Source organism: Mustela nigripes, chromosome X (genome assembly GCF_022355385.1).
Source record: "Mustela nigripes isolate SB6536 chromosome X, MUSNIG.SB6536, whole genome shotgun sequence".
NCBI classification, from domain to species: Eukaryota; Metazoa; Chordata; class Mammalia; order Carnivora; family Mustelidae; genus Mustela; species Mustela nigripes.
In genome coordinates, this window is record NC_081575.1 from 68,885,443 (window position 1) to 68,897,923 (window position 12,481).

Consider the following 12,481-nt stretch of genomic DNA (forward strand, 5'->3'; position numbering starts at 1 on the left):
TTAATCATACTACAAAGACCAGAGGATTGATGATTATACACTAAGGTTATAGGTCATTCACAGACATTTGGTATGAAACTTACGCTGCATGCTGCCTGAGTTCCTCCAGCTTGGCGTTCATCTTTTCATTTGCTTGTTCTGTCTGCAACAGAGACCCAGGAGATCATCAGTGGTGATGCCGGACAGCCTCACCTAATTGTGCCCTCTTTCCTATTTCTATGCATTAAAACCGGGGTAGAGAAGTTGCCTCCTTTGCTGTAATCGAGGATTCAGTGGGCTTTGGTGATTTAGTGAGAAATTACATTTTTTTTAACAGTCATGGAAATTAGCCCTTCAGTCAACATGAGCTACTGAAAATAGCATCCAAGCAGCTGGGTCTTAGGCTTGCCATGAAGCTCAGACTATGGTGTAGAGTGTGAAGTCTTAATTCCATATAGAACTTTGCAACTGGGGGAAAAGCAATACTTCCTGGCACGCTACTCCCTGCTGTTTGCAAAAAAACCCACTTACTTTAAACTGCCTCCTACGCTCTACTGTTCCCTAGCCCTAGCATAAGGGCACTGAAAACATAAAAGGGCCTCATATGAGTTGAGCTTTTTTTTTTTCCAAGTTACACTATCTGATATGGTAGGCTGGTTTTAGTAAGAAAAAAAAAAAAAGAAAAAGGGTGAGGCATAAGAATATGGCAGAGGGAGATACATTTTGGGAAGGGTGATTGATATTTTCCATTTTATCTCAATCTGTAACATGCGAGATGCTGCAACAGATTAGGGAAAGACAGTTTATAGAGGACAACAGTGTTGTGGTTGTTGACATTCTAACAGGACATCAAGCAATAAGCCTTCCTGTAGCCAAGTTCAGAGGGGCATGTGGCTAGAGTAACAGGTACTGTCTGTTAACACTGGCCATAAGCACACATGTGTGAGATGCAGCTTCTGGAGTTACTTCAAAGGCATAGAACGCAGCACTGGAGACAGAAAACTGTATATAAAAATCCTCTAGTTCTGGGACGCCTGGGTGGCTAAGTTGGTTGGACGACTGCCTTCGGCTCAGGTCATGATCCCAGAGTCCCGGGATCGAGTCCTTCATCGGGCTCCCAGCTCCATGGGGAGTCTGCTTCTCCCTCTGACCTTCTCCTCGCTCATGCTCTCTCTCACTGTCTCTCTCTCAAATAAATAAATAAAATCTTTAAAAAAAAAATCCTCTAGTTCTCATTTTCACCGTTCCAGGAGCAATGGACAATGGATATGGGATTTGGCCCTCTTTCAAGAATCTTTAAGCAGCTTAGGCCTCCCTGACTAGAGAGCACACAGATGCATGAAGGTGTATAAATTACAGATGTTCAATCACATTTTGGCGGAAACTCATTTTTGCTTTTGGCAACAGTTGTGCTATTAAAAATTGAGTTGTATTCAGGCTAGTAGAAAAATGTTAGTGGTAGAGCCAGCATGCACCGATTTAGGTTACTATCAGAGAGGTAGTAGGATATGGAACTGGAGTAATCAGTTGTGTAGGGATCCACTCTTTGGAAATTAACCGTATGTGAAAGGAATTAACATTAATTTCCCAGCTGTTCTAGCTCACCATGGCAGCTGTTAGGACAGAGTATGAAATGTGATATTAGGGGAAGGGAGGTAGAGAAGACCTAAAATCTTACGAAGGGGAGAGATACTTGCTATTACAGATAATGATTAGGCAGGACTTTAGGTGACAGAAGGATCTGGTTCTTTTCTCTCTGGTTGGTATTTCAGAACAAATATACTTTAAAATCAGATTCATGTGGATTCTCTGTGGTGGATATATGATTCTTTCAGCTTTTCTGTATGTTTGATTATAAGCCCATGTGTCTACCCTAGAGGGGCTCCATGGAGGATACGGTAATATGAATCCATTTCTTTCCGCATAACTCGTCTCTCATAATGAGAAGCTTGTTAAATATTTCCAAAACCAAAGCTAGTAAACGTCCAGATTGCTAATGGCTTAGTTGTGGGGCCTCACCAAAATGATCCTCTCCAACATCTGGGCTGTCTGACCAGCTGCTTCGCTCAGACCACGACTTAATTTTTCATTCTCCTCTATGAGGGACTGATTCTTCTCCATCAGGGACTGTAGACTTTCTGATGGCTCCACACTAAAACAAAGAAAGAAAGGTATTAGAAACAGATCTGTTGGGGCGCCTGGGTGGCTCAGTGGGTTAAAGCCTCTGCCTTCGGCTCAGGTCATGATCCCAGGGTCCTGGGATCGAGCCCCGCATCGGGCTCTCTGCTCAGCGGGAGCCTGCTTCCCCCTCTCTCTCTGCCTGCCTCTCTGCCTACTTGTGATTTCTGTCTGTCAAGAAAAATAAATAAAATCTTTAAAAAAAAAAAAGAAACAGATCTGTTAATAACACCTATATCAAAGGTAGATAAAAATATATCCCACAGACCTTTTAGGTGTGGGGAGTTGGTTTAAAATTAACCCCCAACAGCCACTTTGGAGAACAGTGTGGAGAGTCCTCAAGAAATTAAAAACAGAGCTTCCCTATGACCCTGCCATTGCACTACTGGGTATTTACCCCAAAGATACAGATGTAGTGAAAAGAAGGGCCGTCTGTACCCCAATGTTTATAGCAGCAATGGCCACGGTTGCCAAACTGTGGAAGGAACCATGATGCTCTTCAACGGACGAATGGATAAGGAAGATGTGGTCCATATACACTATGGAGTATTATGCCTCCATCAGAAAGGATGAATACCCAACTTTTGTAGCAACATGGACGGGACTAGAAGAGATTATGCTGAGTGAAATAAGTCAAGCAGAGAGAGTCAATTATCATATGGTTTCACTTATTTGTGGAGCATAACAAATAGCATGGAGGACAAGGGGAGTTAGAGAGGAGAAGGGAGTTGAGGGAAATTGGAAGAGGAGGTGAATCATGAGAGACTATGGACTCTGAAAAACAATCCAAGGGGTCTGAAGGAGCGGGGGGTAGGAGGTTGGGGGAACCAGGTGGTGGGTATTGGAGAGGGCACGTATTGCATGAAGCATTGGGTGTGGTGCAAAAACAATGAATACTGTTACGCTGAAAATAAATTTAAAAAATTAAAAAAAATTAACCCCCCAAAGTCTGGGAAAAAGTGGGTCCATTCCAATCTATCCTTCAAGTCAGGTCATTTATTGAATGAATAAGAAATATATGCCTGAAATACTTTGAATTAATGCTTTGCGGGAAGGTAATAATTCAGAGCCAGCCATGGTTGCAACAGAAATGACTAACCTCTACCCTTGGCTCTTGGCTTAAGATCTTTCTATTTGTGCCATGTAGTTAAGAAGTGAAGGCTAAGCAAAATAAGTCAGAGAAAGATAATTATCATATGATCTCATTCATATGTGGAATTTAAGAAACAGAACAGATGAACATAGAGGAAGGCAGGGAAAAAATAAAACAAGACAAAATCGAGAGGGAGACAAACTGTAAGAGACTCTTAACAAACTGAGGCAACAAACTGAGGGTTGCTGGGGGGGAGGGGGTTCACTGGATGATACACTATATGTTAATTGAATTTAAATAAAAAGAAACAAAAGAAGTGAAGACTAACTGTAGCTAAGATGCATGTTGTCTCCCTCCTCTTCCCACTCCTTCTGTAGCTGAAACTCCCTCTCAATCTCTCATTGGGAGTTTAGGGAAGCCAGGAAGGAAGAGCTAAGGAGGAGGTAGAAGTGACACTGCTCGGGGCTGAAATTTAACCTTATCAATATAAGGCAGCTACCTATTTACTGAAGTTTAGGGAAATAGCATTTAAGAAGTCAGAAAGTTGATGTAATGACCAGTGGCCACCGAGAGCACATTTCACAACTCTCCATAAATGTTCCCTTCTAAATGTCTGCCTTGCTTGAAACCTCTTGTTCATTTGTCTATCCATTTTGAATTGCTTAGTGTGGGTGGTGGCAACAATGGTGTCCGTATCAAGTAGGAGTGGAAGGGAGGGACAGAATTAGCTTGAAGGAATACATATAGATAAGAACCTTTGGAACTTATGCAGATTACTTGGTATCATTTCTAGACTAATGGAAAAGACCAACAAGATAGCCTTGGAAAAGACCATCAAGTTTGTTGTTTGTTTGTTTTTTGCAATCCACTGGGATTCGTTGTTCAAAAGACTGGAAAATTAGGACTGGTGAAAAAAGATCAGAAGAAATATGAAAATTTGGATCTGAAGGAGACTGAAGGAAAAAATGAATAGTTGCCAAGGACAGGGAACAGTTGTTCCCAATCTCAGTAAAGGCTGGAGATGCCCTCCCACCCAGCTTAAGACCTCCAGGAATTTTTAACAGAAAATCTTAACATGCTCTTTATCACAAAGTTAATAGCAAGGCCACACCATAAGGTCTAATGTTCTACTACTGAGAATTTACTAAGACTTTTTAAAAATTGTTTTTAATTTAAAAAATATTTTAAAGATTTTTGTTTATGTTAGAGAGAGAGAGAGAGGGAGCGTGTACATGAGTGTACAAGCAGGGGCTAAGTGCGGAGCATACACGCAGCTGGTCTCACTGCCCCAAGATCATGACCCGAGCCGAAATCAAGAGTTGAAACTCAACTGACTGAGCCACCCAGGCGCCCTGAGAATTTAAGACTCTTATGAAAGAATGTTCAGCTAAAATGTGGATTATAAAGATAAACTATTGGCAAATTCAGTGTTATTTTAGATTGCTTTGATATTTTCTTATTGTTATTAAGCTGAAAACTTCCATGCATCATTTATGAAAGTTGACAAGCTCCAAAGTAATGATACTTTAAACTCAATAGTTCTTTCCTTCTAAAAATTTCCAAGGTTTCTCTAAATGGGGGGAAATACAATGGAAAGCCAGTGTTTCCTCTTTTGCAGGCTATTTAATGGTCAATGCTTGGAATTCAAGTTAGCCGAGCATGTGCAAATTGATAAATGTTCACAGAAAATCAATGCAAAGGCTTCCATGACTCATATTCAAAAAGAAAAGAATATAATCCTAGCACAAAAAGTGAAAAAAATCCATTTATATGAACTGTACATTTTGTAAAAGGCCTTTATGAGAGGTTTTTTTTTTTTTAAAGATTTTATTTATTTATTTGACAGAGAGAAATCACAAGTAGATGGAGAGGCAGGCAGAGAGAGAGGAAAGGGAGCAGGCTCCCTGCTGAGCAGAGAGCCCAATGCGGGACTCGATCCCAAGACCCTGAGATCATGACCTGAGCCGAAGGCAGTGGCTTAACCCACTGAGCCACCCAGGTGCCCCGAGAGGTTTCTTTTTTTTATTTGGGAGAGAGAAAGAACACAAGCAGTGGGGAGGGGCAGAGGGAGAGGGAGAAGCAGACTCCCCCTGAGCAGGGAGACCAATGTGGGACTTGATCTCAGGACCCTGGGATCATGACCTGAGACAAAGGCAGACGCTTAACCGACTGAGCCACCCAGTCGCCCTGAAATGTCTCTTAAAATATACATTTTTGAGAAAAGAAGTAGCATCTTTATTTCTCTATAAAATGCTAAACAGCTGAATTCACTGTTTGATTCATCAACTGTTTCTTAGAATTTATTCCTTGTGTAGCTGAAAACTATATCCTGTAGTACATTCTTGGTGGTTGGAAGTCTGGAATAGTTTTCATTTGTCTTGTGTTCATTCATCTTGTCTTACATAAAACAGGTCTGTACTAAACTGAAAGGAAAGGAAGATGGGTCAATTGCTTTTAAACTGTTTAAACTAGGGGCACCTGGGTGGCTCAGTCATTTAAATGTCCGACTCTTGATTTCTGCTCAGGTCATGATCTCAGGGTTGTGAAATTGAGCCCTGCGTTGGGCTCTGTGCGCAGCGGGGTGTTGGCTGGAGATTCTTCTTTCTCTCTCCCTTTGCCCTGCCCTCCGCTTGTGTGTGTGTGCGTGCGTGTGTTCTCTCTCTCTCTCTCAATATATAAATAAAATCTTAAAAAGATAAACTGGTTAAACTAGAGTAGGTATTTAAGAGACTCCAGCTTTCCTCAATTTCTTTACCCAACATTCTTAAAATATTACCAGGAAACCAAGAATAAATTACCCAAAGAGGGAAAATTACAAAGAGAAGAGTGGTCATGTCTGGGTGATAAAATTATGGCAATTTTAAGATTTATTCTTTATACTTTTCTAAATGTTCTATAAGAGGCAATGTACCCCTTTAAAATGAGAAAAATGATTAAGTTATTGAAAATGAGTATATTGAAATAAAATAGGCTCACACATACTTAAGAATAAACTCCAAATGAAAACATGAAAGGTAAAAAATAAAACCAACATAAGTTCTAGAAAGAAACAAGGGCAAATCCCTCTTTAGTCTTGGTGTAGGGAAAAATAGTCTAATTATGATTCAAAATCCAGAAGCATGAGGAGGATGTAAACACCAGAGCCACTTTGGAAAACAGTTTGGCAAGTTCTTGAAAAATTTAAGATGCAACCCAAGAATTCTATTTCTAGATATCTGCCCAATAAAAAAGATATGACCATATAAAAACTTGCAAATAAATGTTCATAACAGCAAAATTCACAATAGCCAAAAAGCTGAAACAACTCAGAAGTCCACCAGCCAGTCAACAGATAGACAAAACATGGGTAATCCAGACATTGGAATACTACTCAGCAATAAAAATGATAAGAAGTTAATTTTACGTGCTAAAACATAGATGAATCTCAAAAATGTTATAGGTGAGAGAGGAGTGTATCATATGTTTAGAGAAGTTAAATCACTATGTTGTGTACCTGAAAGTAATATAATATTGTGTGTCAGCTATCCTCAAAAAAATAAGAGATGTAGTCTATATATACAATGGAATTACTACTCAGCCATAAAAAAGAATGAAATCTTGCCATTTGCAATGATGTGGATGAAGCTAGAGGGCATAATGGTAAGTAAAATAAGTCAGACAAAGACAAATACCATTGCTTCCACTTATATGTGGAATCTAAAAAACAAAACAAAACAAAACAAACAGAAAGCAGAAACAGAGCCAGAAATACATAGAACAAACTGGTGGTTGCCAGAGTGGAGGGGGGTGAGAGGATGAGTGAAATAGGTGAAGGGAATTAAGAGGCACAAATTTCCAGTTACAAAATAAATGTCATGGGGATGAAATAGGGTATATAGTCAATAATATTGTAATAACTTTGTATGGTGGCAGATGGTGACTACATTTATGCTGGTGAGCACCATGTAATCTATAGAATTATTGAGTCACTATGTTGTAAACTTGAAACAATATAACATTGTATATCAACTATACTTCAGTTAGGAAAATAAAACAGGTAGATTACAGGTAGAAGAAGCCGACAAAGTCCACATACTGCATGACTCCACGTGTATAAAATGTCCATAATGGGCAAATCCACGGAAATAGAAAGCAGATTATTGGTTGCCTGGGGCTGGGAGTGGGAATATAAGTAAGCAAATGGGCATGAAGGATCTTTTCTGGGTAATAGAAATATTCTAAAATTGGTAACTGAATATAATAAAAAGAGAAAAAAGAAAAAAAAGGGAAAAAATTGGATTTTGTGGTGATAATTATACCACTCTGTAAATTTACTGAAAACCACTGAATTATACACTTATAGTAAGTGACTCTTATGGTATGTAAAATACATGATTAATAAAGAGGCTAAAAAAACAGAAAGCAACAAAAAAATTGACTAACTTTACTATGTAAAAATTTAAAATTTTTGTGTAACAAAAGCCCCATAAACAAAGAAAAAGAGAACAAATTAGGAGAAAATATTTGCAGTACACACTATAGCCAAAGCACTAACATCACGAATATATAAAGAACTGTTAAAAATAAGGGCCAGAATTAGGGTGGCTATTATTATTATTTCTTTAAAAAAGCAGAGGGGCACCTGGGTGGCTCAGTCAGTTAAGCTGCTGCCTTCAGCCCAGGTCATGATCCCAGGGTCCTGGGATTGAGCCCTGCATCAGGCTCCTTACTCAGCAGGGAGCCTGCTTCACGCTCTCTCCTCCCCACTCGTGCTCTCTCTCTCGCTATCTTTGTCTTTCTTTCTCTCAAATGATAAATAAATAAAATCTTTAAAAAAATAATAGTAAAAACAGAAAATAGCAAGTGTTTGGTAAGGATTTGAAGAGACTGTCACTCTTGGGCACTGCTGGTAGGAATGCAAAATGGGGTAGCCACTATGTAAAATAGTATGGCAATCTTATTAAAAAATTAAAAATAGAATTACTATATGATCCAGCTATTCCACCTTTGGGTCTATACCCAAAGAATTGAAAGCAGGGTCTTAAATCATTCGTGGCAGCATTATTCACTGTAGCCAAAAGGTGGAAGTAATCTGTGTCCCCTGACAGATGAATGGATACAACACATGTGGTATATATGTACAATGGGATAGTATCCAGCCTTTAAAATAATTAAATGAAAGTAGTATGGTGATGGCCAGGACTGAAGGGAGAAGGGGAAGTGGGGTGTTATTGTTTAACAGGTATAGACTTCCAATTTTTCAGGATGAAAAAAGTTTTAGATGATAGATAGATGGTGGTGATGGCTTTACAACAGTGTGAATATACTTAGTGCCACTGAAATGTATACTTGAAAATGGTTAAAATGGTGAATTTAATTTTATGTATATTTCATCACAATTTTTTCAATAAGGTCCAAAGGATCAAAAACCCTGATAGAAAAAATGGGACATGTGAACAGATAGTTCATCGGAAAGAGATAAAAGTGGCCCTGAAAAATATGAAAAAAAAATGCTCAAATCCACTCATAATTAAAGAAATGAAAATTAAAACAAGATACTGAGATAGTATGCCTCACCTATGAGATTGGCAGAGAAAAAGCACGACAACACAATCCTCTGGTGAGGCCTTGGGGAAACAAGTGCTCTCATATGCTGTTGTCGGGAATGCAAACTGGTGCACCCCTTCTGGAAGGGAATATGGCAATAAGGCAATATTTAACAAAATCACACAAGCCTCAGCAATCCCATTTCTAGAAATCTACCCTGAAGATAAACCACTAATAACATGAAAACTGAATAACACAAGGTTTTTCACTGCAGAATATTTGTAATTACAAAGTACTGGAAACAACCTAAATATCCATACATAGGAAAGTCATTGAATTAATATGTTTGGCATGTGTACACTAAGAAGAATACCATGCAGCTGTGAAAAAGTGAGGAAGATGTCTATGAACTGGTAAAAGTGATTTCCAAGAAATGCTGAGAAGAGGAAAGCCACAAAGACTATCTGTGGTATACTACCATTCATATAAGGAGAGGATATGAAAAAATATATATAAGTATATGCTCATTTGTACAGAAGAAATATAGGAAGGTTAAGCCAGAAACTAAAGAGATTGGTTAAGTACAAAGGAAGGAGAAAAGTGGTAGAAATAGGGTGCAATGGGAATAGGATAGCAGGGATGAAGAGGAAATGACATTTCCCTGAGTATTTAAAAAAAATTGGGGTAAATAAAAAAACATGTAACAAAATTTACCATCTTCACTGTTTCTTAAGTGTACATACAGTTCAGTAGTCTTAAGTATATTCACATTATTGTACACTGGATCTCCAGAAATTTTTTCATCTTGCAAAACTGAAACTTACACCCATTCCACAACTCCCTGTTCCCAGTGTCCCCCAAGTCTATTCTTTCAGTCTTCTGACATTGCTTTTATGTATTTTCTTAAAATATTTTATTATTTTTTTGATAGACCCAGAGAACACAAGCGGGGAATGGCAGAGGGAGAAGGAGAAGCAGGCTTCCTCCCCACTGAGTAGAGAGCCTGACATGGGGCTTGGTCCCAGGGCCCTGGGGTCACAACCCTAGCCGAAGGCAGACACTTAATTGACTAAGCTACCCAGGTGCCCCCTGCCATTGCTTTTATTTCTACACTGTTCTTTATGCGTTCACCTATATGGACATAGGCCTTTGCCCTATGTTTTCCTCTAGTTCTTTCGTGGGTTCTTCTTTTTTTTTAAAGATTTTATTTATTTATTTGACAGACAGAGATCACAAGTAGGCAGAGAAGCAGGCAGAGAGAGAGAGGAAGAAGCAAGCTCATGCTGAGCAGAGAGCCCGATGCGGCGCTCCATCCCAGGACCCTGAGATCATGACCTGAGCCGAAGGCAGAGGCTTTAGCCCACTGAGCCACCCAGGCACCTCTGTTGGTTCTTCCTTTTTAAAATTGTGTGAAAGCATATAAAACTGGGGTGCCTGGGTGGCTCAAATGGTTAAGAGTCTGACTCTTGGTTTCAGCTCTGGTCATGATCCTAGGGTCGTGAGATCGAGCTCTGCCTCAGGCTCCATGCTCAGTGGGGAGTCTGCTTAAGATTCCTTCCTTCTCCCTCTGTCCCTTCCCCAAACTGGTGGATGCTCTCTGTCTCTCTCTAAAATAAATAAATGAATCTTTAAAAACAACATATAAAACTTACTGTCTTATCCATTGTTAAGTAAACAGTTCAGTAAAGTACATTTACATTGTCGTAAAACAGACTTTTAACTTTTATCTTGTGAAACTGAAACCCTATACCCATTAAACAACTCCCTTTTTGCCTCTCTCCCCCAGCCCTGGATCATCACCAGTCTACTTTCTGTTTCTATGAATTTGATTTCTCTAAGTATCTCATATGAATGGAAACAGACAGTATTTTTTTGTGACTGATTTATTTCACTTAGCATAATGTCCTCAAGTTTCACTCATGCTATAACATGTACCAGGATTTCCTTCTTTTAAGGTTGAATAATATTCCACTACACACACACACACACACACACACACACACACACACACACACATTTGCATATTTGCTTTATCTATTCATCCACTGGTAGACATTGTGTTGCTTCCACTTCCTGCCTATTGAGAATAGTGCGAATATTGCTGCTATGAACATGGGTGTACAGATATTTCTTTAAAACCCTGCTTTCAATTATTTTGGATATATAACCAGAAGTGGGATTGATGGATCATGTGGTAGTTCTATTTTTAACTTTCTGAGGAACCTCCATACTGTTTTCCAGAGCAGTTATATCATTTTACAATCCTTCCAGCAGTGTACAAAGCTTCTTATTTTTCCACATCTTTGCCAATATTTGTTATTCAGTTTTTTAAAAAGATTTTATTTTATTCGAGAGAGAGAGAGAGTGCATGAGCAGGGAGAGGGGCAGAAGGAAAAGCAGACTCGCCACTTAGCAGGGAACCAGACATGGGGTTCAATCCCAGGACCCTGATCTGAAGTCAGACATTTTAGCAACTCAGCCACCCAGGTGCCCCTCAGTTTTTTTAATATTAGTGATCCTCATGGGTATATGGTGATATTTCACTGTGGTTTTGATTCACATTTCACTGTTGAGTATTTCTTGTTGTATAACTCTGACTCTTAAGAGCATCATAAAATTTCATATATCCTTCACATACTCAGAATATAAACAAACAGTTAAAAACAACAAAGATGTAGGGGGAACCCTAAAATGGAATATAAACAGTAACTGTGGGACCCAGTATCTTGCCTGGATACATTAAGCCTAAAGACAAAAGAACTGTACATAAATGTAATCTAGTTCATAAAAGTGTTTCTCACAGGGGTATGGGCTAGCAATTCTGAAACTACTTTATGCGTATACTAGAACTGAACAAGTAAGTAAAGAGATTGCAGCTGGTTTCTCACTGTTGGAAAAAGGAGTTATACATAAGGGGAGGAGGAAGGCTAAAGTGAACTCTGTAGTGTTGGACAGGTATCACAGGTATTGGTATAAAATCATGGCTTTTAATGTACATACAGATGGATATAAAAATATACACGTGAGCATATGTGTGCATTACTAGGTATACAGATATTTCCTAGTTCTACCCGCTGAGAGGGACCCAGTGACATCCCAGTAACAATGAGCATACCTAGCACCGAGAGTGGGTTTCTAAGCAATATTTTCCAATAAAAAAATCAGGGCTCTCTTGAGATATGGTTGATTCTAGTATTGGGGCAAGGAAAATACAAGATGGGTGTGGACATCTCCTGGAAATGCTTAAAAACTAGAGGGTTGGGGAGCCCAGGTGGCTCAGTTGGTTGAGTTGCAGACTCTGGATTTCGGTTTGGGTTTGTTCTCAGGGTCCTGGAATAGAGCTCCACATGGGCCTCCGTGTTTGGCAGGGAGTCTGAGGATTATCTCTCCCTCTCCACCTGCCCCTGTCCCCCACCACGCACACACTCACTCTCTCTTTCTCTCTAGAAAGGATGAACAAATCTTAAAAAAAAACACACACCAAAAAACTACTAGAGGGTATATTAAAGAAATACGAACCACCCTGAAGGAGCTCCTACTGGACAAAGCACGAACAATTTGAGCAATAAGACAAATAATGGGTGTTAACCCATAGAATAAAGTGTGTCACATGTGTCTATATGGAAATAAATACATAGATAAATAAGAAGAAATAGCTCTTCTTCACAGTAGAATTCCAATTAATAAATTTTTGAGGCCAGAACC

General features: G+C 39.3%; 1 protein-coding gene across 6 annotated transcripts in view; it reads right to left on the minus strand.

Moving 5' to 3' along the window:
• The window catches only part of KIF4A (kinesin family member 4A), a 120,507-nt gene that overhangs the window by 57,081 nt on the left and 50,945 nt on the right, over positions 1 to 12,481 (minus strand). For all 6 annotated transcript variants that reach the window (XM_059384690.1, XM_059384691.1, XM_059384686.1 and 3 more), the window contains 2 exons: positions 1,999 to 2,131; positions 84 to 142 (listed from right to left, as the gene is read on the minus strand). In XM_059384690.1, the coding sequence (XP_059240673.1) occupies positions 84 to 142; positions 1,999 to 2,131 (192 nt within the window). The remainder of the gene's footprint in view (positions 1 to 83; positions 143 to 1,998; positions 2,132 to 12,481) is intronic.